The following is a 26452-nucleotide window of genomic DNA, read 5'->3' as shown; positions in this document are numbered from 1 at the left end:
ATCAGTATATGACTAAAGATACATGTGATTTTGAGCCTTTTTAGTAAACAATATAAGGAAAAGGTTAAGTGACCATTAAAGGAATTAATATATTCATTAAAAGGACAATCACTGTGTATCCAGCATCAAGCTTAAATGCAAACATAAAATTTCATATTGTTTTCTTGAAAAATTATTTATTTGCAGACCACAATGTGCTTCTGGTCTATGTTACAAATACTTACAGCACATACAGTATGCATTTTTTTAACAATAACCATTCCCAAAAACATCCAAATGGTATATTTATAGGTAATAGATATGTATATACATACGTACATGTGCATAAAAAGCTCAGAATGCACTCAAAGCATTAGATTGGAAAAAAGAACCACAGTACATTGATACAGTGTTAAACCTAAATTAGCAAGCAAATTGTGCACTGAAAAAAAAATCATACTTGGGGTAAACATTTCATGAAGTTATGATATCACAGGTTGCATAGAATTGTTTTCAAATTCAAAATAAAACTGCAAATAAACACAACATTTATAAAGAAGTGACTATGAAGTAGTGTCTCTTATACGATATACAGTAGTATGAGGTAATCAGATTTTATGGCAATCCGGTGCCTGGGTCTGAAAAAAACAAAGCAAACACTGATACATTGAAAGCCTGTATGAAGTTTCATCTTTTATGCACAATGTTTTAATGCAAACATGGCACACACACTGGATTGGCGTATTGTCTATTCAAATCACAATGACAAACAAGTCATACAGTTTGAGAAAGATAGGTTCAAATCGAAATTAAAAAAGGAGAGGAAATGATGTTTGTGTCAGCACTAACACTGAGCTGAAAAATAAATAAATACATTTAAAACCAATGAACCAGGGAGACAATTTCTGATAATTAGGATGATGATTCAAGATAAAACATTTCATTCCCTTTAAGTGAAATCTGATAGACCTATTAGATGATATTTCAAGGTTTAAAGAAATTTAACAGCACAATCCAAACATAGCCCTGTTGTGAGGGGGATTTAGAGCCCCAGCTATCTCTACTAAGCTATAGTAGTCAACATCAAAGAACCAGTTGTGCCAAGAGTGACAATGATTCCTTTTGGAAATAGAGGATCTGGAAGTGGTACTGTACTGTACTTCACTGTACATCGCAGACCAGCTGTCTTGAAAGTCACATCAATACTACAGTTTACCTTCTCTGATCTGATTTAGTGCCACGTGTCAGTTATAAGGTGTTAAAATCATACAGTGTTTCAACAACTAAACATTAGGGGGAATTTAACAATAATAGTTAGCTACTGATAAATACTGTTTTTTCATGGGATATACTGTAAAATACAAACTTGAGGAAATACAGTAGGTCAGACACATTTACCACAATTCCTTTCAAATCAGACTTTTTTTTTTACAATTTCAAACAATCTTAAAATACAAAAATAAATGCATGCAAAAACATGGGCGCAAGAATACAATGTTCACTCAAAAGAATATTTTTTTCATTTGAGTGAAAAAAAGAAATATTTTTTCATTTGATTTGAATGTCGTGCTGATCACACAGGACAAACATAATACATTATGGAACCTCAAAATCCTGTGAATTCTTAGGCACACACTGATTTATGGACAGTGTCTTAATGCAGCAAATCAAACATACAAAGCCTGTTGTTAACAGCTACTACAGTGATGCAGAATATCCAGTTTCTCTTGACCTAATCAGTAAAACACCAAATGCCATTCAAGTTAAGAGGCATCTTCTGTAGCACCTTTGGAAACAAAAAAAAATAACACCTTTTTTTGGATCAAGTGGCATCAAAAGCAAATCAATTAATGAGTGATGACAACTTGACAAGTGCCTTGAAACAGCTACTAACACAGTCTGTCTCCTAGTTAGTGTCCAGACCACTGCCTGGGCTGTGGAAGTGAAGCAGTATTTCAAGTAGATTTCTGAATAGAATCAAAGCTTTTGTGATTTGTGTTGCTTCACACACAATCTTCAATTTTTATCTAAATGTGAGGCACTTGCAAAACAAAAATATTAACCAAAACTCTCAATCATTAGTCTGTTTGTTAAACCTCTGAGCTGTCACTGTTACTGAGGCCTTGTGTCATCATGGGCTCTGCGCTGCTGGAGTTCTTGGGTATGTCCTTCTTCTCTCGCTTGGACCGTACCAGAAACACCGCCACGATGATGATGAGAACCGTGAGGAGCAGCCCGACAAAGATACCAATGATCAACACGAGTCTGTCGTCACTGTTGTCTCTCTGGTTGAGCTCATGGGGGATGATCCCTTTGGTGAAGATTTCCCTCTCTGGGCTCGTCCTCTGCTGGCTGCTGCGGTCCAGTGCGATGTGCAGGATGTTGGTGCCACGGCTTTTACTTACGCCGATCTCCTCTGTTATGTCTGGCACATCGTTGGCTGATCTTCTGGTGCGATGTTGACTCTTTGGAAGCAGATCTGTGTGTTGGCTCATCACATGGTATTCCAGACTTCTCTTGCCTATGCCACGGTTAGCGTTGTCCCGAGAACGGACGGTGTAGATGGTGTGAATGTACCACTCTCTCCCTGCAGACACCTGGAGAGAGAGACAGTTATTGTTTTAAAAAATGAGACCTGTAGATCATTTTTTGACACAGCTTTCTGCAGAACATCAGTTCCCTTTATGGAGCCATTGGACCAACTATGGTAATTTCTTTCTGCACTAGTGTAGATGTGGCTAAACATAAACATTATGAAGTCAGCTCACACATACAGCATGTCCAGTTCAGTTACTGTACAGTGGAGCTGAAAAGCAGAAAAGTTTTCAGCCTTTGGAAAATGCTCACCAGGCCTGTAGACACACTGATACTGACTTTTTCTCCCTAATAAGCCAAGAAACACAGACTCACTGACCAGAAAAAGCAATCGGGACTCGATGGAAAGGGGAGAGTCTGAGTCATACTTATGATCCTGCCATCAGAGGCCATATAAGGGCCAGCTCAAATGGTGACAGGATTTTTCACTCGCAATAAGGTTTTGCATGAGGGTGCACAAAGTGTCAGGTCAGTGAGTCTTTTTTCTCTCAGCTTATTAAGAAGAAAGAGTAAAATATCAGAGGAAAAAAATCTTTTAAGGTCACTTTCTCTGACTCTTATGCACTACAGCATATTTTCAGCTCACTTTTTCTGCTTGCTCTCCACACATCAGGATACCACAAGTTACACCAGTTCCCTGAGAGTTACAGGCGAGGCTGAGTTAAGTGGCCACAGACCACACAAAAACACAAATTCCAGCACAATATGACCTCTGGAATACATCACAGATTGGCAAATTATGCAAATGTGCACTATTCTAGGATGTGTAAGGAATGTGCTTCTTGTACTTGACCTTTATACTGACCTGGAAGAGAGCTGAGGAATCCATTCTGAAACCATCTGACCCAGGTTGTCTCACTAGAGCTAAAGCGCCAGGGTCATCCACTGCCAGGAAAGCATTGAAAGCTACATTGCCAAATGACCTGGCCTGGGTCTCTGGTTGGGCCTTGTCCTGGAGTTAAGAGTATTAACACAGGTAAGAACGTTTACCTTTGACTGGACATAAAATAGATGTGACATGATGAGAGATATACTTTTGTTATTTACAATGATCTTGAATCTGTAGAGTAGTGATGGAGCATCAGCCAGACAGCCAAACTCAAAGTTGCTGGGGTTGTATTTAGGTACATATCCATCAGCCCCAGTACACAGGAACACTTTTTCTATGTTACAAATAAAGGAGTCGCCCAAGTTCTGCACTGGATCCACCATCACTCGGCCATAAACTGTATCCCCTGAGGGAAGAGAAATACAGTTTTCATCACTGAAAAACACATGAAACTGAACTTTGTTCTAGAAAAGCTTTTACTGATGCAGTACCCTGTGAGAATGCAGTGTCACTCTCCTGTCCAAAGCCCATGGAGCCATCTGAGAGCCACAGAGTCTGTTTAGAGAGTAAGATCATCTGCGTGTTCAGACTGAACTCAGCAGCCACAGGGTCGCTAACCTAGATACAAACAGCCGACAGACAAACACACACAAATCCCATTTAGAGATCTTGTTCGATACTAGTCAACACATCATTTCAATTTATGAACAGCGCCTCATGTCTGGTCATTTGGAGACTTGTCAGTGTGAATATGACACATTTGAAGACAATGTTTAATTGTGCAAATTCACAATTCAATTGTCTTGCTTACAATTGCAAATACTGTAGTTCCAATACTCTCTGTATTGTGTTTTCTGTATATTGTGTATATCATATTCTAGATAATTAGACCAACACGTAAGGCTGTAACCAGCAATATCACAGCTTCACAAATTTGAGAAATTGCTTGCTTTTCTTCATTTCATAAAACTGTCAGTGGTTACTTTATGTGTTGGTTGGGGAAAATAAGGCATTTCACGACATGTTTTTGGGCTGGGGTTAATTTAGATGGGGATATGTTTTTATTTCGATTAGTTAATATAGCAGGTAAAATAAGTATTGAACATGTTACCATTTATCTCAGTAAAAATATTTCTAAAGGTGCCATTGACATGAAATTTTCACCAGATGTCGGTTACAACCCGAGTAATCCATACATACAAAGAAAACAAAACAAATAAGTTCAGAAATAAAGTTATGTGTAGGGGGGGTGCAAAAAGACATGGAAAGCCAAGAGGCCAGCTGAAATCTATCAGTAATTAGAAAGCAATCCTGCTCCTTGTCAGTGCAAATCAATATCAGCTGGTTCAGTCCCAGCTAGCCTATAAAAAGGTGTCTCATGAACAACATGGCACACAAGAAATGTCTCATGATGGGTAAAAGCAAAGTGCTCTCTCAAGACCTTTGTAACCTTATTGTTGCAAAACATACTGATGGCATTGGTTACAGAAAGATTTCTAAACTTCTGAATGTTCCAGTGAGCAATGTTGGGGCTGTAATCTAGAAGTGGAAAGAATGCAATTTAACCATAAACCAGCCACGGCCAGGTGCTCCTCGCAAGATTTCTGACAGAGGAGAGAAAAATATTATCATTAGAGTTGTGCAAGAGCCAAGGACCACTTGTGGAGAGCTTAAGAAAGACCTGGAATTACCAGATACAATTGTTTCAAAGAAAGCAATAAGTAATGAACTCAGCCGCTGTGGCTTGTATGCATGCTCACCACACAAGACTCCATTGCTGAAGAAAAAGCATGTTGAAGCTTGTTTAAAGTTTGCTGCACAACATTTAGACAAGCCTGTGAAATAATGGGAGAATAGTCTGGTCAGATGAGACCAAAATTGAACTCTCTGGATGCCATAATACACACCATCACCCCAAAAATGCCATACCACCAGTGAAGTTTGGAGGTGGAAACATCATGGTGTGGGGCTGTTTTTCAGCATACGGCACTGGCAAATGTCATATAATTGAAGGAAGGATGAATGGAAAAATGTACCGAGACATACTTGATAAAAATCTGTTGCTATCTACCAGGATGATGAAGATGAAATGAGGGTGGACATTTCAGCAAGACAATAATCCCAAACACACAGTCAAGGAAACTTTCAGTTGGTTTCAGAGAAAGAAAATAAAGCTGCTAGAATGGCCCAGCCAATCACCTGACTTGAATCCAATAGAAAATCTGTGGAAAGAACTAAAGATCAGAGTTCATAGAAGAGGCCCACGGAAACTTCACAATTTGAAGACTGTTTGTGTGGAGAAATGGGCCAAAATCACACCTGAGCTATGAATGCAACTAGTTTCTCCATACAGGAGGCATCTTGAAACTGTCATTACCAACAAAGGCTTTTGTATGAAGTATTAAATAAATTTCAGGAAGCATGTTAAATACTTTTCCGTGTCATTCCATTTCATAACACACAACTTAATTTCTGTTTTGTTTTCTTTGTATGTATGGATTACCGACATCTGGTTAAAATTTCATGTCAATAGCACCTTTAGAAATATATTTACTGAGGAAAATGGTAATATTTTCAATACTTATTTTACCCGCTGTATGGCCTGCTTTGCCATTATTACTCTTGATAGTGTTTTAATGCTGGGGTGGTTAAATGTTGGTGTCAGCATTGGAAGCTAGACACATAGTGCTGCTGGTATCGCTACACTGATTAAAAGGAAGATGCTGAAAAGAGATTTGTTTCCGTTGGAATGATTCAGAAGGGAATTTACTCTTACGTTTTTTAACTGAAGTCAAGTGAATAACAGCGAGAGACAGGAAAATAAATGAGTGAACAGGAGCCAAGAGATGTGGCTTAAAGGAAGTGCTGAATGAAGGAGAAGCGTTGAATAAATGGAAATCTTGATTTAACTTTCACAAAGATGAATGGACACATTTTTCACATGTACAGAATTAGTCTGTATTTAAATAAACAGTTGTGACTCCAAGTAAAATATGTGACTTCTTCCAAACATGTTGTTTGGAGGAAGTGTAGATAAAATAATATGCTCTATTTGATAGCAGAGGCCCACATGTGTTCTGAATATCATATCCTTTTTATGTTGGTGTTTATTTTAGAAAATATTTTATATTATATTGCTTATTTTGGCATTGTACGGCTTATCTTCCAAATCTTGCTCATTCTGGGTTTTGTAAGTAAATTTCCCCACAAGGTTCAATAAATGTTAGACAAGGTGAAGTAACCTGCTGAAAACGGATATCCAGGTCGAACGTAAGAGGCTCTCTGGGATTGCAGACAGGAGGGATGGTGTACTCCAGGCTGGGAGGTGATGTACAGGGGACCAGCTTCACTGTGTATGTGCCAGAGTAGTCACGCACCTGAGATGGGAAATAGTGGCCAGCAAGAATTAGATATAAAAAGACAGGGAAAAAATTCAACTGCTCTTCAGAAAACAAAATGTTTCCTCACAGCAAAATCAGACATGAATGTCCACTGCTGGATGGGCTGGTTGTAGGTTGGCTCACTCCTGACAAGACTGAGGTTAAAGGTCAAACCAGGGTGGTCCGGACACATGACCATGGAGATGAGTGGTGAAGCTGATGGAAAAATACAACAATTAAATTATATGTAGCAGTATCATCGGCATGCTCAGTTGCAAGTTAAAATTAAAAAAAAAAAAAAAATCTACTGACAAATGAATCCAACACGTCATTTTAATTAATGATAGATCTGCTTTAAACTGAAAATTTAAATTAAAAGCTGATTGGACCCTGTCCTGCACTAATGAAATAATACCTCTCTCATTATGATATGAGAAAAAATGCTTTATTTCAACCTTTATGCAAAATTGATATGCTGCAAAGCAGTTTCATCACATTAAATTTAGACTGATAAACACTAAATAATTTCTGTACCTGGATGTGCAAACACAAACAGGCCCCTGAATCGAGCCTCAGTTCGGAAGTTGACTACTAGTCGTCCCTGGTCATTTATTCGCATGCTGGTTGGGTAAAGGGCACCTGCAAAGACAGTCACAGACACCTTTGATTTGGCATCTTAATTAATTTACAATATCTAATTTAGTGAACATGACACATTTTAAGTAATCCTCAGTCTTATATTGCTGTTCAAGTCTTACCTTGTAGTTCAGCCTCTGGTGGACTGCCGATACCATCCTTCCATAAGATGGCAGTGTCGTACACAAATGTGAGCCTCAGCTCTGACTGTAAGTCAAAGTGCTGCCATCCTCCTGCTCCCACCGGGGAGTGGAAGACATAGGACACATGGAGTGGGACGCGTAGAGTCACATAGGACTGGACCAAATTCAGCACCTTCAGTAAAAAACAACATGCTGTGTCAGAGCAAAAAAATCATTTCATACTTGACAGATTAACTTACTCTTGTTATATAGATGTCAAGAAAAAAAAATCAAGTCAGCCTGAATAAAGCGCAGATTCAATATCTCTAGAAATGAAGAACAATATTCTGCCACTATAGCTGATATAAGCAAGTTCTGTTCTGAATATTGCTTCATTAAGGCCACAGATTGATTGGACTTGGCAACACATACATTGGGAAACTTAAAGCACACTTTACTGGGAAATCAAGCCTATAATGTTAACTTAAAAGAGGCATCATTAAGTTCACTTTATGGTCTATAGCTGTAAAACTTAATGTATTCCCTATAGCGCTCATGGACTCTAACCATTAGATGAAGAACTGCTTTTTTTTTTATCTTTTCACCAAAATCAATTTTAAACATTTAAAATGCAAATCAAAGGTGTCCAAATCATGACATACTTCTGGTTTTAGTTAACACCAAAAGCAAAAATAACAAATACTTCAAAAAAAGACCTACACAGAGAACATACTACATTTACATCAGTTGGGATATTGGATCCAAACTTTCCCTCTCTAAAATGGCCAAAGGACTCTGAGTGGTGAAAGTCCTCAGAGGGAGTGCTCTGTGGTATCTGCACTTTCCTCTGACCTATGAGAGGTACCTTACTCCACTGGTTCTGTGTTCATGTGGAGACGTGCCTACACCTCTGGGCGCTGAGAGCTCAGGCAAATGATTTGCAGAGTGGCCTTCTGACACAACCCGCTGGTCCTTTGCAGTTTCCTGTGGTCCTGTTAAGCTGGGCACTAAGCCCTACACTGTGACATGACACTGGCCCAGGCTTGCATTGCATAGCTGTCTCCGCTCAGCATGCCTGCCCACTTAGAGGATCACTCAGGTCACAGGGGCACCTATAAACAAAGGCTATGTCTTCTTCCATTCATCCGGTCTTACAGATCCTGAAACTGAGACTCAGTCTGTGCATCTACATACCATCTTTTGCTCTGTTCAACAGTAACCATAGCAACGAAATCTACATACAGAGCCGCACAAGAGCTGAATGTATACCACTCTCCTCCTTGATGGAAAGACAACAGGGACAAGAATAGTCTTTACTGCTAGATGTGTGTTCTTCAGGATTTTGAGACTAGGAAGTCTGAGGAAAAACCATTCACCTCTTTCATATCTTGCTGATACATTCTTTTGTAAATTATCAGATTACCTGTGATCAATGAAGAAAGAAGTAATTAACACACTCACCATTATCAATTTCTTTACCTCAAGGCAGCAGTCTGCTTACTTGTCAAGACTTGTTTATTACTGTCACATTATTTACATCATGTGGCTATAGGCAACAAAGTTCCACTTGTTGAGAAAGCTTGTTATCACCTGGGTGATGCCTCTGTTATTAAATGAACCTGAAGCCATGTAAAATGAGAAACTCCCATTATAATAAAAAAGCCAATATGCACTCTTATATACCTTCAGAACCAAAATATATTTTCCAGTGCTGTAGGGTTTTAATTAATAATCCTCAGTAGGGAGCATAGTGAAGGTTTTCACCATGACGTGAAATTGTGCACTCTTCTGGCCCTTCTTTATCAACACTCTACCTTAATTAGCTGCAAGTTAACTAACAGTAGGTTTCCAAGGTGAATACAAATGTTGAAAGCTGCAAGGCATGAGTGCCAGGAGGACAGACAGGGTTTTAAGATCTCCACCTGCCAGATCCACATATAACAGCTGCTGCTGCAAAGAGAACATTGTGTGCATATATAAAAAAAAAAAAAAAAAGAAATAGGGATTTTTATGAGGCTGCTGGTTATTGACTTGCCACTTTGACAAGGCAAATAACTGGTCCTACCGGGAACTGGAGGAAGAAAAGTGTTGGGTTAGTCATTACTTCTGAGGTTAACATGGGTCTGTAGACAATAATGGATGATTTCTCTCCTGGTTGGTATTTACTGAAGATCTTTGAAGGAAAACCAAGCAGGCAAGCAGGGCTTTAATATGGCCATAAATTATTAATCAGGATTGAACATTCAGGTGGATTTGGGGATTAAAATGAGCAAGACTTGTTAAAGGACAAAGCAGAGTCCACATTCCTGTCCTCAAGGGGTTCCAAGGCTTTACTGAACTGACTCCCTGCACCTCATGTCTAGAGATGACAAAAGGGATCAGAGGTGAGCTGATGCTCTAAGGTGGGGTTGCTTACCTGTCCATCAGTTCCGATGGTCCCTCCACAGTCACTGAGCAGCTCAGACATGTCATAGTAGCTGGTGAATTCCCACAAACAAGCTTCCAAGTTGAGATTTCTGTAGAAGCGTAGTGTACTGGATCCCCTGAGGGAAGTGCTGTACTGGTAAGGCGCTGTCTCACCGATCACTTCTGGATTTTTGGTGGCTTCGGTAAGGAAGCTGTAGCGAGTCTTGACCTCAGTGTAGTCCAACAAATTAGAGCAGCGATGGTGGCCAACACGGGTGCCGTCAGGGCTCAGTGTGAGCTCAAAGTTAGATAGGGGTCGAGTGGACACTATAGGCAACATACCTGAGGGAAACATGCAAACTATTAAGTGGAGGCATGGGAATGTTCAATTAACTATTAAGAGCAAACTAACCGAAGTAGCTTCTTATTAAAAGAATTTGGTTGATTAGTGACATATTGCACCAAGATGTTTTTCTCAGCACAAGAGGGCAAAATTTTTCAAAACACTGAGTCTACCATTCTTACCATCAATGTGAGGCATGGTGACAGTTAGTTTGATGAGGTTGGGGTGGTCTATGTCTTCTGCTCCAGTGTACCGCAGCTTGGCAGAGAAGGGCTCAGCCCCCACTGTGCCTACAACACGAGGCTGGCACATTCCTGCAGCCACGCCAGAAAAACAAAACAAAAAACAAAAAAAAAAAAACATCAAACGTTTTGTTTCCCTAAAAATCCTCCACAGAAAATTCTTTTATGTTTCAGTTTTCTGTCAGAGCAAGGACAGCAAATACTGCGGTGGGAGAGCAAAATGCAGCCAGTAGCTGCTTATTGTATTGAGCCATTTCCATGGGAGAGACTAAACATTTGAAGCTAGAGCACGAGCTGCACTCACCCTCGTTCATGCTGATGGACACTATGGGGCTGGGGAGTTCCAGACCTTCGTCCCCGTTAGAGTTCACAGCCCTTGCGGCACACTGGACCCTGGAACCAGTCTGGAAGTAGACTGAGTCCAAAGTGATGAGCTTGGACGAGGTGAAGAAGGTATCAAAGTCAATTTCCCTCATAGGGCTGGTGACACCATCTGGGCCGGTGGGGGCGCTCACAAGCCAACGATAACGCGTCAGGGTGTTGTTGATATTCTCGCTTACACAGATGGAGCCTGTTTTGTCATAGTCTGGGTACTTGGGGTTACAGGCCTTGAAAATGAAAAAGAAATGATGCTTATGAGTGAAATGCACCCCAGCAGCCAAAGATATTTCTGCATACTAAGTTCTCAAGATAGGTGATAATTGAGAAAAGAATGCACATCTGCTAAATACTACATAATAAACAGTATTTAGCTATCTGGAACAGGAGTTGTGAGACAAAACTCTTCACTAAGTGATTCATTAGCAGAATCAATGACTGAAAAGTAAATCACTAGTATTTATTGGTCTATCAGTTGGGACATACAGTGACACAAATGACAGGGTATCCAGCCACAGGGAGAGAGTCCCTCGCCCTGTTAATGTCATCATAATGCAGCAGAGAAACCACTCTGGGCACTGAAGGGAAGGTGACATCCGCCATGCTGCTGGTCTCCTCGATATAGATTATGGCTTTGCTTATCTGTTGATTGATAAGTAAAGGCATATTAATGGACAACAAAATGCTGCTATCTTGTAATGTGATAGCCAGGTACACACTTGACAGTTAAATCTACATGCTAATTTGGCTTTATTTTCACCTTTGTTTCAGCCACCATGTTCTCATCAGACCTCAGGTGTACAGTGAATGCCTCCCTCATTTCTCTGACACCATCATATAAAATCTCCACCTCCACATAGTGCTCCACGTCACCCTCTTTGAACACAATTTCTGCAGAGAAAGGAGAGAATTGACATCTAGCAAATTTTAGATGTTGCTGTCCCGACAAAAGTGCCTGTCAGTATTATTTTACCCTCAGATATGGGATGGTAGTCCTCCCCAGAGGTAGCAGATCCGTCCTTCGTGTGAACTCGGACAACAGAGACCTTGGAGGTATCTCCAGCACGCAACACTGGGATCTTCACCACTGACACTTGTCCACTTTCCTTTGGCTCATTCACACTGAATTTGGTCTCTCCAAACTCAATAATCGCCTCTGGGAAAGCATGACATATAGTTTTAATGCTAGTAAACTGTGACTGTAACATTACAACATATGACATAAACCACTGTGTCTACAACTTTCTGAATTTGTTGCTCCAGTGGTAACATCATGAAAAACACTATAGTAAATCTAATCTAACTTAAGGGCTGTAAAAAGAACTATTGCATTGTATAACAAGAAAACAAAGCATTCTCACTATCTGAATCGTCTTTTATCTTGATGAGTGTCTCATTCTGTACTCCAATAGCTGCTCCAAATGGAGATTCACTCTTGGGGCTTCCCAACACAAGCCGGAGCTCTTCTTCTTCCTCATGTTCCGTATCATCAACTAGTACCAGTACACAAGGCTTTTCAATCTCTCCTGAGAAAAACAGTAAAGGGAAAAGATATTCATTGATGACATATGTCCTTGTAATAAACTTTAACAAGTTAAGAAAACGCAAACCATGCAAAGGGACACGTGCAAGATTTTGATACACCACCTGGTAAAAATGTGATGATGGAAGCATCTGTGTTGGGCCTCTCATTGAAGTCCATCATGACCTGGGCTGTCCCCTGCCTACTGTAACAGCGCACCGTGGACCTGTAGCTAATGTCACCACTACGGTACACAGTAGCTGAAATCTGCCCTGAGTCCTCATTGCCTACATACACAGCATCACGGAACTGCACCTTTGGCACTAGAACGACATAATTAAACTCATAAATCAACACCAGAAACAGTGTACGCGTCATGCATCACTATGTGAAAGCAATTTTCACTTACAGTCAGAAACAGTGTCATTGATGAGGATAGTGGCCTTGCTCGGCTCCCCGAGAATCCCATTCATGGGCATCCGTAGTACCAGTTCAAACTTCTCTGGTCCCTCAAGAACCGGCTGGCCCAGGTCATCCAGGATGGTCACACGAAAAGTCTGCATGGTGACCCCCGGTGCAAAGTCCAGATTCCGGCTGATCCCCACATAATCTACACCAGCTGCTCAACAACACAATATAGGTCAGGCATTATTCAAAGAACAGAGAACAGATCGTCTCATGGGAAATAGTGGACATAGCACAAATGGACTACCGTGCTTGATCTTATTCTGATAGCAGTTCTCATTTCACTTCAAAATTCATTTGTAAATGTCAAACATTGAGTATGATGAAACAATACACCCTGTGTGCTGACAAAGTGATGCTTTCTATCTCATGGTCGAAAGCCGTGAACAGTTGGAATTTGTTGCGTGATTAAAGGAGCACTGCGAGAAACTGGATATCTCCCTGAACGCAAACAGGTTATTCATTTGCCATTCTTTGAAGAGACTGGGTATTGAGAGCTCACCCTTTGCCCGAAGGCTTTTCTCATGTACTTATGACCCAGTTATGCATATAAGTGTGGGCTTGCATTTCTACCATGCTGCATATGATTAGATGCTAGTTATTTTTATGGTTGTAATGCAAGGCAAGAGCAGAAATGTTATGAATCTGTGCAAGGGGGAATAGACTGCCTGGGGGCAGGATATAATAGAGGCTGTAGGGAAGGCTTGAGTTAGCAACCAGTCTTAGAGTCCAGAGCACTTACTGAGGAGCAGAACAATCAGTATGCATTCCTAAAACCCTGTCTTCACTCAAACCACCATTAACTTCACAACACTACCTCACAACCAAAGCCTATAAGGCAAGGCCCAACAGAAAAACCATGATTTCTCACCCCCAACCTAAAACAATATTTACATTCCCCAGGTCGTCCACCCAGAATATCCAGTGTTAACATCTCCTTGGACTCTTGAGCTCAAGAACACAAAGCGTGACAGGGTGACGACTTAAGTCTATTGTTTTCTGTAGTTTACACATCTCTAAGTACTAACTACCAAAAGCTGTCAGAGAAAGGCACATTGCATGGACACATACCCTCAGCTGAGACAGGCTCTGTCTTTCTGGAGCGCACTGTGACGGTTCCTCCTTTGGAAAGATCAGTCCCTGTCCTCCACACCTGAACCTCCACGAAGCCATCGCTTTCATCCACATGGTAGTCTGTGTTTCCAAAGTAGAATACAGGAGCTGGGAAGAACAACAGTGGAAGGAGTGAATACGATGAGGAAAAGCACAAAGGACGATGTAATCCATAATCATCTTTTAGCTGTTTCACAACAGGATACTTGAATGCCTGATGTAATTGCTGAGTTGAATCTGTAATAGCTAGCATACCCTGTAAGATTACCTCTGATTACAGGAGAAATTGAGAGAATGTTTCCACTGAAACACCAGCAGGTAGTCAACACTGTAATTGCAGCCTTTAAACAAGACTTTCTAACTTCCTGGAATGGATGTTTTGGGGGGATTTGCAACAAGTACTAAAAGACAAAAAGCAACCTACAGGCAGAACTGTATTTCCTGATTTTGTTGTGGATGAGCCTGGTGGTGAAGCTGACTTTGATAGTGATGGGTCTGAGAGGCAGACAGGAGGCCTGACAGGAGGTCTGGGGGATGTAGAGCTCAATGTGCCAGCCCAGGCCTGCCTGACTGCAATTAGTGTTTCTATGAGCTGAGATTCCACTGCAGCCAAACTCACCCACTGTTTCTATTTAACCCTTTCAGGGCATCTTCCCTTTCAACAATGTACTACATGTCATGCTGCTTGTGAAATGGTTGCTTAAGGGCTCGGACCTCTGTGTATGTTCCCTTTGGGAGATGCAGTCAGCTACTGTAACACTGTCAGAACTGCCATCGCAAAGAGACTATTTACGGACTTAAACTGCGGGGAGTCAGTCATAGTACATTACAGCAATACAGAAATAACACAAGCAGCCAAAAGCTGAAACCAATCCAAATAAGCAATTTTTACTTACAACATGCTCACATTCTCATAATTGATCAAATACATCATTGTTATGACTAATGGGAACAAGCCACTACCAAGCAGTAAAAATCTGCAACAGTGACCAAATAACAAATAAATTAAGTGAATGGCGATGGCCATGGGCAGAGTTATGGTTTCTATGACTGTGGAACTCCAAACAGTATTTAGCTGTTTGTCATTACACAGGGATGTGGAACTGAGCTCTAAATGCAATGACCAAAAACAAATCCATACTGTTGTAGCTGTGTGGTGATTATGTTATCAAATGAAAGCAAAGTACAAGAGCAGGAAAAAAAGAGATTAACTGTCAGTCAACAGTGCTGCCAGGCACAATTACTGATCAGGGGGGAAAAAAAGTGTTTATTATTTTGTACTATATAATTAATCTTCCAAGTAATTTGAGTCTCAGATGATATTGCATATTTTGATGCAGCCTGCATTAGTCAGTAACAGCTCTATATTAGCAAGATAAGACAAGTTCTAAAAGGGAAATGTGCTTTTTAGGCAAAGCTTTGGGTTTTATGGTTCTCAGAGCAGCCATCTTTGTGTTTGAAATAATGTTACTCCTAAGTGCAGGCAAAGGACAGAAAACTTTTATGCTTTAATCCGTCCTGAGAGCACAGCCAGGACAATGAGAGCTGCATCAAGAGGCTTGCAGCTGCCAGAATTTCTCTCTACAGAGAAACCAAACAAAGATGGTTTTGGCTGCCTGCACTGGCTCCCAACAGGAGGAGTAATCAGATCTACTAGCCTGAGGTTGGCAGCCAGGAACTCGGGCCCTGTTGTACTCGTCCAGTAATCAGATAAGGTTTGTGCAGCAGACAAACAGTGAGCTTCAAAGGGCTACGGCCCATTAACTGAAAGGTAAACCACTGGCTCCTGGGCTCCAGTAGTCCAGCAGCAGCCTCCCATGCCACAAAGCCCATCTAAGGTTACCCGAATGTAAGAGGAGATGATCCAGATTTAGACCTACTTATTATGTAAAACTATCTAAGGTCTATAAACCAGTGGTGGAAGAAGTATTAAGACCATTTACTTAAGTTAAATTACCAATACAGTAATATAAAAATTCTCCATTACATTAAAAGTCCTGCATGAAAAATCCTCCCTCTCCTTGACTAATGTTAATACTGAAGCATCAGGGTGTAAGCAGCATTTTACTGTTGTAGCTGCTGGAGGTGAAGCTAGTTTGAACTGCTTTATATACAGTTTTATAAACAGGAACACCAGATAAATCTGAGGAGTCATGTGATGATTAATGGGAGAAGAAACAAGAAAAAAACAAAGTTCTGATACGCAAATCAATTTTCATTTTTTTTTTATTATTTTTTTTTTTTTTACTTTTTAAAGTAAGCAATGTTTTTACTTTTAAAGTCTTCAAATCTCCAAGAAGAGTTGAATCGAGGCCATCTGGACTTGGCTATAGTTACTTGAAGACTTTCCACCTCTCATCCAAGAGGCTTCTTCAGTTCTGGAACTTCAGCTCAGAACTAAAGATGCCTCTTCTAAAATAAGCTGTGTGCCAAGGGATGAAAATGTAAAATTTTTGATGCTTTGATTGTTCTTTGAAGTGTTAAAACAATGGAAATATTGATTTTTAAAAATCAACCAAATGTCTCCTTCTGGGAAATTAAAAATACAAAATATCAGTCACAAATAAGAGCATCTTACATATAGTCATTATGCGGGTGGATTTATTGTGCAATATGCGCAAATAACAAAGCCAAACAAAGGAGATATCTTTACTGTTGCATATGTGTGAACATAAAATAAAAGGAGAACCACGAAGAGAGACACAGGCATCCCTAAGGGAACTGTTACACTCCCAACGACTGCTTGATTTCACTTGAACTTTGCATGACATTCCCACAGCGCTAAGTGGCTTCTCAAATGATGAGATTCAATTGAGCCCTGGCAAATGCTCTTCTGCCCACTGCGTGCTCAACAAATTTCCCTCCAGCAGCAAAAGCCAACAACAGCAGCTCCACATTCAATACAGAATAATCTACGACTTTAGTCATCTACAACTGTGAGAAACACTTGAATTTTCAAAGGAGGCACTGGATTGAACGTCTTAAGGCTGTCAATTGAAGTCAGCACCTCTCTGCTTAACTACTTTCGACATCTGTTTATATCAGAATAAATGAGAATCCAGGTGAAACATAATGACAGGGTTTGTGGGTTCCCCCTTGATTCATCCCCATCCAGGATATGCTGCACATGCACGGGACCCGCCCATCTTTAAAACAGCTCGTAATCATACCTTTAGAACCAGAACAAAATTTACAGGCAACTGACACATGACTATAAATGCACGAGTCAAGTCCTGCTGTACAAGCATTCTCATGTCTTACAGCCCCTGCCACCAAAACACCCGGATGCAGAGTCAATATCAAACAGTAATTACCTCTGCAAGAAAGAACAAGTTTCTTCGAACCCATCACAGGCAAAAGCCAGAGTGAAAACTGTAAAGATGTGGCCGTTTATGTGCAGATGGTCTGCTGCTGGGAAAATAGTAGGTATTCCGAGGATAGCAGCTGTCCACGCATGATACTGTAAAATGCCTGGACAGCTCGTAAACTTTACAGTTTTTTAATGCTAAACCACCAGAAGATTTACCTTTATGCAGAAAAAAGGTCATTGTAATTCATGGCTCTGGTGTAAAAAAAAAAAAAAAAGTGTCAACATTCACTTAAAGCTTGACAAAAAATTATTTTCAGCTTATTTTCAGCTGCAGCTCTATAGTATCGTTGTCTATTTGCACATTAGTAGCAGCCTTCAGTGTGTGTGTGTGTGTGGTGATAAGAAGATAGAAAAAAACGGTTTGAAAGGCTATAAGGCACTGTCTTTAGATCATTCTGTTAGCAGTATAAAACAACAACCAGATTTAACCTTCTGAACAGATGCACACACAGTTTCCCACTAATTACCATGCTTCCCTTCATGTTTTCGACCTTGTCAATTTGTACCTCCTCTTGTTTACAATTTCCTTCAAAGTTGTGTTCTGCTGTCATTTGGAAGCTGTTTGCCAGTCTTGCTGTGACCTTACTTGTTATTTAGACTTTTAAGCTACTGCTTATGTTTTTAAATTAATTATTCTTCTGTGTTTTTTTTAAGGTAAACTTTTAGGTGCCTATTTGTCCTGTCTAGTTTAGTTGTTTCTGGCATTATCCAAGTCTATACTGAAGTGTCAACATATCCATGTTCCTCCTCTGGTAACATGACTAGATTAAACTTTGAAAATCCTCTGCTTCCACTCTGTACATTCAGTGTGAAATACACCTGAAACATGACAGTTGATACATTGGTGTAGTGGTGTAAATTTTCAATTAATCGAATCACCAGGTAACAGACAAGTAGCCTGAGGTTCAGGGCAGTTTGCCTTCTAGCCTTGTCTGATAGACAAGTTTGCAGAGTTTTGTTTGGAGACTATTGCCATGCAAAGGGTTCACACTATCCCTCCCAGATCTTCCCCCTACTGAACAGACAACCTGAACAACCAGCAGGGGTTGAAAGTACAGCCAGCAGGCAATGATCCCTAGCCACCTTTGCACCTGTGTGGACTGACAATAGTGTTTGTTGGATCGTCTGGTCAAACTTGAACCACAGTAGCTGAAAGCCTATCCTGAATGGATCTCTGTGACTATGGGAAAATATTGTAACTTCAATTTTGGAGCCCAAAGGTGACATGTGGATAACAACTTGTTTCTTCAATTGCATTGACATGTAGCAATTGCATCTTGTTAGGCGATATCACAGTGTGCACCATGAGATGATCAAAATTTGTCATCCATCAAAGATTCTTAACCCTCCCTTTAATACCCAACCTTATATTAGAATACTGCTGAAATGTTATAAATCAACTACTAACACTGCTTTGGCAATATTGGATTTACAAAAGTTTTGCATAAACATAATTATTTTTTTTTATTTATTTTGTACCTATTTTCTCACTTATATTTCAAACTGATTGTTTTAATTGTAAATAGTTTCCCTGAAATTCCAGAAAATCCATGTGCACTGACAGAAGATTTTGTCCACATCACCCTCTGTGTTAATCCATAGAAGGGCAACATTAAGACTTCCCTTCTAGGACCAACACACAAGATTGACTAAAACACACATTTGAGGTCAAAATAAATTGCAAAGAATTCAATTATTGTTTTTATACCTAGGGAAAACTTCCAGTAAATGTACTGAATTTACTTTTTTTTTTCTTAATTAAAGTCCTTGGACCCAAATGCAGATTTGGAAAGACCACCAACCAGGTGGGATTTTTGAGTTTTGGTTGAGTTTTGATTAGTTGCCAACAAATTTCCCGCTAATTACCATGCTTCCCTTCATGTTTTCGACCTTCCTTCTCAGGCACAAATATCAGCTCCTGTGCCATGTGAAAAGCTGGCGGTTTTCATTCCAACCAAAGCCGATTTTAATTACTATCTATCTGAAGGTGTGCTAATTAGTGAAATTAATGTTTTGGTTGGAAAGAAAATATGCCCTCTCTTCCATGGCACAGATCTTCAAAACTTTACAGGTTACTAGTGCAGTAAACTTCAACTCATTTAGGTGCAAAAGATACAAACATTCTCAATCTTTAATCATATAAATTGTCGGATTAGCATCAGACTCTCCTGCTTCACTTGCAGCTTTCTCCACATGCTTGCACCTTCGTAGGTGGCCAGGACAGTGTGTTTGCACAAAGAAGGGAAAGCATATATTGGTGCCCTGTGCCTTCTAATTTCATCATATTGTGCTTCCCTGGTTTGCTGGCTTGGAAAGAAGATGTCTTGCTGACATGCGTTTTTAGCTGATATCAGTAGTGTGTGTTTCTAAGAATTAGGTACTAACAGGTGCTTGGCCAGGTACCGACTCTGTCCTCCTGTGTACAGGACCCACTGGACAGCTATTCCTACAAGAGGGATGACAAAGACAGATGTGATGCCCCCATTTGCCTCCCTTCCATATATGCTGGAGTGTAGTTAGGAAAGGAGTCTGGCTTACTTAGTTTCTTACAAAGATAGATATACTGAAAGTGGGAATGAACATAATGCTGCCTTTCTACTCTAACAGACAGGAGATTGGTCTTGCTCTGCTTGCCTCAGAGCTATTCACCATTTATTTCACGATCAGTGCTCAATCCATTTCATTATGAAATACTTCAGGGGGATATGAAGTTTCGACACATTATTTCTCCCCACTCTTCACGTTCCATTTATTTAGTGGATACCAGCAACCTAAACAGCTCCAGCACCTAATCCAATTTGTACTTTGTAGGTGTTGCTGCTCCAACTTTACATGTATTGTGCGTGTATGTGCATATGAGTATCAAGTACTTGTGTCCGTCACACTGAAAGAATCAAGAGCAGGAATCAGAATTTGAGAATAACAATAAAACACACTCAAAGGATGTTTCCATGGAAGGGGGGCTGTATTCTGGCCCTTACACTCATGCTATATGGGGGCACCCTTGTGATTTTGCCACTTTCTGACAACTGATAAGCATCAGAATATTTTGATTGTCACTCAGCCACCCTGACAAAGGCAGAGGCAAAGAAAACATGATTAGAGATAACGCAGGAATAAACCTGGGTACAGACTGCTTACACTGGCTGTCAGTCTGAGTCGAATTAATTCTGTTCTCTTTTCTCCTGTTTCTGTGTGATAATGCACTAAAGACCTCTGATGTAGGCAAAGGCCTGCCAAGAAGTCTTAAATCTGCAGAGCAAAAACATTTCTTAGTGTATTTTATAAAGAACTGACTTTTCAAGCTACACAAATTGGATTGCTCAGTCCAGTCATTGTTTATAAAAGTTGAGATAGGACAACCCACTGGCTGACTCTCTTTGAAACCTGGGCAATCAAAATAGAGTCTGCCTATCTCAAATCCAGTTATGCATGAACCTGAACATGAGCATGTTATTTATCACTTCCTTAAACCATTAACCCTTTGCCTTTATCCTTCTGAGACCACTTCCAAAGCAAACAAAGTTGGCTATCTTATCCAGTATTGTACTTCCTAATATCTATGTGCTTTATTTGTCAGTCTCCTTGTTTGTCAAACATCCTTAAACCTCATCCTCAAGGTAACTGACAAGCAACAATCAGACAGTCAGACATTAATCAACAATATCTCAAATGAGTGAGCTGTCTGGCAGCTGTAAAGACATGCACGACTTGCACTGTCAGAGTCAGAGCCATCCATAAAGACCGTGACACTGCTTGGAAATGTAATAGCTGCAGTGGTAAAACACTTCTTTGTCAAGCAGGCCATAAGGCCATGAGCACTGACTGTTGTACATCCTATTAAAAACTTATGTGTCTCAGCAGCTGTCTTGGCAGTCTGGAGTAAATACCCAAGAGCAGCAGGGTCAAAAGGCCCTGTGCTCACTCTCAGGTTACACCGGACGCTGCTACAGTACGAAAACATTCCAACCACGTAACCTCCTCCTTCTTCAAGCAGGTCAAACAAATCCACTTGAAGTGTGTCTGCCTCGAGTCCCATGGGAATAGAAGGGGAAAATAACCTGTTATAGAGTCTGAAAACTGTGGCTGCAGGAGCCTCAAAGACAAAACCTCTCTACCACACATTCAGATGATTCACACCCTTAGCACTAATTCTGGCCATGTTCTAAATGCATTTCTTGTAAGGGGAAATAAAAGTTAAGACTATCATCACTAAACAAAAACAAAACATTTCATTTCAGGTTAGACTGTCATTAGCTAGCTGGATAAACACTACACTGTGCTCAAATGATGAGCTCAAACGAGACTCAACACCTGGAGGGAGTTCGGCGAAGAGCTGCTGCTCCTTTGTGTCGAAAGGTACCAGTTGAGGTGGTTTGGGCAACTGATTAGGATGCCTCCTGGGCACCTTCCAATGGATGTCTTCCAGGCATGTCCAATCAGTAGGAGGCCTTGGGGTAGACCCTGAACACACTGGAGAGACTACATATCTCATCTGGCCTGGAAACGCCTCAGGATCCCCCAGGAGGAGCTGGAAAACGTTGCTAAGGAGAGGGATGTCTGGACAAACTTTGCAAAGCCAGCTGCTTATGTGACTCAACCCCAGATAAGCAGCAGAAAATGGACAGATGAATGTGCTCAAATTAGGATATTTTTACAATTCAAATTAAAGTCTATGATGTTTTCCCCAGCGCTTACAGTACTGTGAAATAGAGGGGTCTCCTACAACAGGAAGACTAATTTTGAGCAATTTTGAGCAGTTGTAGAAGATCAAAATAAATCTCAGTGAAACCAACTAACTTCAATTATGAGCAAAAAAGTGCTCATTTCCCAGTGGTCATGATTTTCTGACTACTTAAACCAAGCAAATCGATAAAGGAACGCTGAATTGAATACGGCATCATAACCCCAATTATCTAGCTTCAAATGCATTTCAATTCAAAGAAGAAAAGACGGTTCCGCAATCACACCAGGTTTTTCAGGTTCAGTGTTGCCTGACTGCAATCACAGAGTCTTGACTTCACAGCAGTGCTTCCGGAGATAGTCATAGTGATAGGGAACTGAGGAATGGCCGTCAGGTGTTGGGGAACAAAGAGGCGTCAGGCAGATATGGGAGACTATCAGCCCTCCAGTCTGAGCCTGCAGATATGAGATAAAGGCTTAGCCTCCAGGAAGGAGGCTCATACACTCAAACGCTTTCTCTCCGAGACACTGGCAGACAAGCACAAACACACCGTAAAAAAAATCAAACACACATTTCACATGCACACCAACATGTCTGCTGTCTGTCTGCCCACCTACCTGTACCTATTTCAGTGTCTCTCTCTCTGCATGAATTCACGCAGCTAAAAATATTGCCTTTACAAAACTTTTTAAAAAACTAATTTTCAGCTGCTGTCAAAGTGCTTATTCATTACACATAATAAACAAGAGATTGCACAAACACTAAATCAGATAAAGCGTTTGTAGCCAAGAGACAAATTCACGCTGCCTTTTCTTGAGGCTTTAATCAGAATTGAAAAACCTTTAAAAATAAGAGGAAAAAGCACAAAAACCTTGTCTCTAAATGCCACAAAGTTATTTAATATTCAAAGCCCTTTAATTTCTTGTACCTGCACAGATTATTTGACACTGTATTGCATCCCATTTCACACTTAGGATCAGTGAAATGTCATCTTACCATCATCTATATCGGGAATGATTGTGATTCTGGCGGTGGAAAACTCTGAGCCCAGACGGCCCCCCATGGGCATACTGAGGGTGACATTGAGGCTTTCCTCATCTTCATACAGGGAGTCATCAATGATCACAACCCGGCAGGATTTCTCCACCTCTCCTTTGTCAAAACGCAGGATGCTGTGATGGTTTTCAGGCCTGGAGATGTAATCAGAGTAGGACAGCACTGTGGTGGGGACGGTGCCTGTGGCCGATACTGAGTACACAGAAAACAGAATTACAGAAAGCAGAGAGTTAATGATCCAGACTCTGCCACAACACAGTATACATCTCTTCACATAAAAATCAATATATACACATGATTTCCCTTTCTCTGAAATATATTTTTTTCCATGAACAATGTTTACATGCATCACTGAAATACTACCTAAGGATGATATGCCTGGAAATTATTTTCGTAACCCAGTTACTTATGTGCTTCTGTTTAATGTGTATATCATAAGAACAACCTAAACCTGAACTATAAGCAAGCCTGCATTAACAGATAAGAGTAACCTTCATACAGAATTTTACCATTTACAGAAACATCTATTCCAACATGGATCTTGATCAGGTCATTTCCTTTGCACTACCTCTTCCATTTTTAAAGGTTACATCTTGTATAATCAAACCGCTGCCATCAAGTCGATTGTGAAAGGCAAAGCAGCTCATGGTTTCTTTTTTCTCTGATGCATCGATTAACTGTTGCCTTGCACCTGCTTTTGATGTGCAAGAATGTAGCTCTCTCAATGGGTGAATGAGAGGCAAAAATTGAAAAGCGCTTTTTTAAAACCCCTAAGGTTAAAAGGCAGCCCATTTACCATTTCAAACACCGAGCAGTGCAATCCATTGTAAAAGACATTAGTTGTGCTTCAGTTTTTTTTTTCACCATTTTTTTTTTTCATTTATCATCTGCGGCTGCAGATGATAAATGAAAAGATGAGTGATAAAAGATAATAAAGTGATAAACACTTTATTATGTCAAGAAACATGGTCATTGTCACTTTAATGATTATTTCTATTCCCAAAAATACACAGTTTACCACTGAAATCTCAAGACATTTTCTGCTTTTGTGTTACCTTGCTGGGTGTAGCAGATGACCATGAGCTCCTGACTGACATCCCCACTCCTGCGCACAGGGATGAGCAGCTCACCAATGTCCTCTTCTACGTTGTACACAGCTGAGGGTATGAACACTGTTGATTCTGTATGCAAGAAAAATCAAACATCAACACATTAGATCATTAGTGTGATATAGTGTGTTAATATTATTTGAGCTGAACGCTTTCATGTTAAATCTTATCTGACTTTTGGTATGAGGAAACCGCTTGTATATAATTGGTTCTCTCGCATATTGAACAGGTGATAACTTGAACGTGAACTGAGTGATTGTAGATGAGGAAACGGGAGAAGCGTCAGAACATCAAATCATATGTGACATTATTTGCATCAAAAGCCTTTAATACCACAGGTTTGCAGATTGCACACTGGGACAAATGACAGCTCTCATTACAGCTCTGCTGATAGTGCTTCCATCATGTTTTATCAAAACCAACCATCTACTGTTTTATGCAGTTTTATTTATCTGCAGCAAATATTCCAATCTAGAGTCGGCTTACACAGTATGACCCAGAGAGACAGCGGTGGTTATTGACCTGGCAAATGGATGTGGAAAATATTATCTGTAAGATAATGCCCTTTAGAAAAAGAGTCAGGAACCCTTTAAAGTATTAAAAAACAATGTGCACAAAGCGGTGTCTCACACACTTAATTTCTTTTAAGAAGTCTATTGTTAGCTGCCAGCATAAATTGCTGGAATAAAAAGGTGTGTTTGTTCTGTTTGCGAGCAGAGACAAGTTAAACCATTTGTCTTTTTACTCAGTGGTTTTACTGGCAGCTCTCCATCTCTTTGTCTCGCTCTGTCTCTGAGCTTTGTGTAACACTCAGAAAGGGAATGAGCTTGCAACACTTCAGCCATGAAATCCACAGAGCTCAGACAGAAGCCTTGTATCCTTCTCTGTGAGCATCACGCTCGCCCACAGTAACAAGGTGCTGGTAAGTCAAAACAGCTTGACCTCTCCTTTTTCATCCCAAGGACCATGCAAACAATTACAGAGGATGATGTGGCCACTCTTCACTTCATGTTTCCAACACTTGGATGTTTTCAGTCAGAGCCACTTTTGTCAGTCTGGCCTGAAATAGTTTTATTTTTCTCTGTTTCATGGTGGCAGCCCCTGGGCGATTTCATTTTCTGCTCTCAGTGAAAAGAGCCAAAAAATACATTTTTATAAGCCTTCAGAGTTTATTTGACCTTGAGAGGCCAAAATACATGAAAACTTTAGAAACCATAAACAGTATAATGACATGATAATAGACATATGGCTGTAGGAAGACAATGTCTGTTGAAGGCATAAGAAACAAAAATAGAACTTCACTTCTTGCAGAGATATAGTCGTCAGTTTTGTTTAACGCCCTCCAGAGACTGATGTTTTGTGAAGCAAAGTTCCAACTAAACATGTTAATTAGCATAAACTGTTGACAGCAAATTCTCCCTTTTCACCCGGTGAAACCCTATGGGATGAGAGGAAGCATTATCCATATTTATATCATGCAATTCTCCATCTCAGCTCCATCACACTCAAGCTGTTTTCAGAAACACTGTTCATCTGTTCAGCCATGCTCCTTCCATATTTACATTATGATCATTTCACATGCAAGGGAGGTCAGCATGGTAATCTCCATATCCTTTTGACCTTGTTTATTTACTGTTGTGGAAAGAAAATGCTGCCCATAAAAGCTCTTTGCTCTTTACTCATTATTTAGTAATTTTCATAATCAAGTTGGGTTCAAGAGGTTGTTAGTTCCTCTCAGCTTTCAGTCTTCATGTGAATTAATGCTGCATTTAAAATATTATGTGCTCTGATGCCCTCAGGCAGATGGACAGAAGCATTTCCTCAGTAAGTTGTCAAAACATGATGAACGGCTGAAATGAAAGCTGCAGGATTTCTGGACCTAAACTGAAATATCTGCTGTGAAGAAAAGATGTACCTTTAGATTTTCTTGCTCTATCTATGACTTAGCTACTTTCCCTAAAAATACATTGACTTCTTTCTTTATTGATTTTTCATGTTCTAACCCACAGAGAAAGGGAATGTAGTGTGTTATTTGCTGCTTGCAATCAAAATAGCAAGCTAGTTTTTCATGGGTGTGCCGCTCATTGAGGCTGCGCCCCTCATTCAAAATGTTTTTGACATCTAAGGCTCCTCTACAATGGACTTTCTTGTGTATGATTGTTGAACATCTGTGCAAAACGATGAGCTGGTTTGTGACATCAAATGCTCAATGATATTCCACAT

At 40.3% G+C, this 26452-nt stretch overlaps 1 protein-coding gene across 1 annotated transcript in view; it reads right to left on the bottom strand.

Annotated features, from left to right (window-relative positions):
• Positions 1 to 168: 168 nt before the first annotated feature.
• Positions 169 to 26452, bottom strand: part of frem2b (FRAS1 related extracellular matrix 2b) — a 54999-nt gene continuing 28715 nt past the window's right edge. The window contains 20 exon segments of the mRNA XM_041046627.1: positions 169 to 2576; positions 3380 to 3526; positions 3622 to 3809; positions 3895 to 4021; positions 6646 to 6780; positions 6872 to 6999; positions 7318 to 7422; positions 7542 to 7734; positions 9958 to 10289; positions 10473 to 10604; positions 10837 to 11140; positions 11397 to 11552; positions 11671 to 11801; positions 11884 to 12066; positions 12272 to 12436; positions 12558 to 12755; positions 12842 to 13051; positions 13969 to 14118; positions 23061 to 23312; positions 24176 to 24301. Of these exon segments, the coding sequence (XP_040902561.1) occupies positions 2070 to 2576; positions 3380 to 3526; positions 3622 to 3809; positions 3895 to 4021; positions 6646 to 6780; positions 6872 to 6999; positions 7318 to 7422; positions 7542 to 7734; positions 9958 to 10289; positions 10473 to 10604; positions 10837 to 11140; positions 11397 to 11552; positions 11671 to 11801; positions 11884 to 12066; positions 12272 to 12436; positions 12558 to 12755; positions 12842 to 13051; positions 13969 to 14118; positions 23061 to 23312; positions 24176 to 24301 (3869 nt within the window). The 3' untranslated portion in view covers positions 169 to 2069.

Source organism: Toxotes jaculatrix, chromosome 9, assembly GCF_017976425.1.
Source record: "Toxotes jaculatrix isolate fToxJac2 chromosome 9, fToxJac2.pri, whole genome shotgun sequence".
In the NCBI taxonomy this organism is placed as follows: Eukaryota; Metazoa; Chordata; class Actinopteri; family Toxotidae; genus Toxotes; species Toxotes jaculatrix.
The sequence above is the reverse complement of the archived record's forward strand: the minus strand, read 5'-3'. Positions and strand labels throughout refer to the sequence as shown.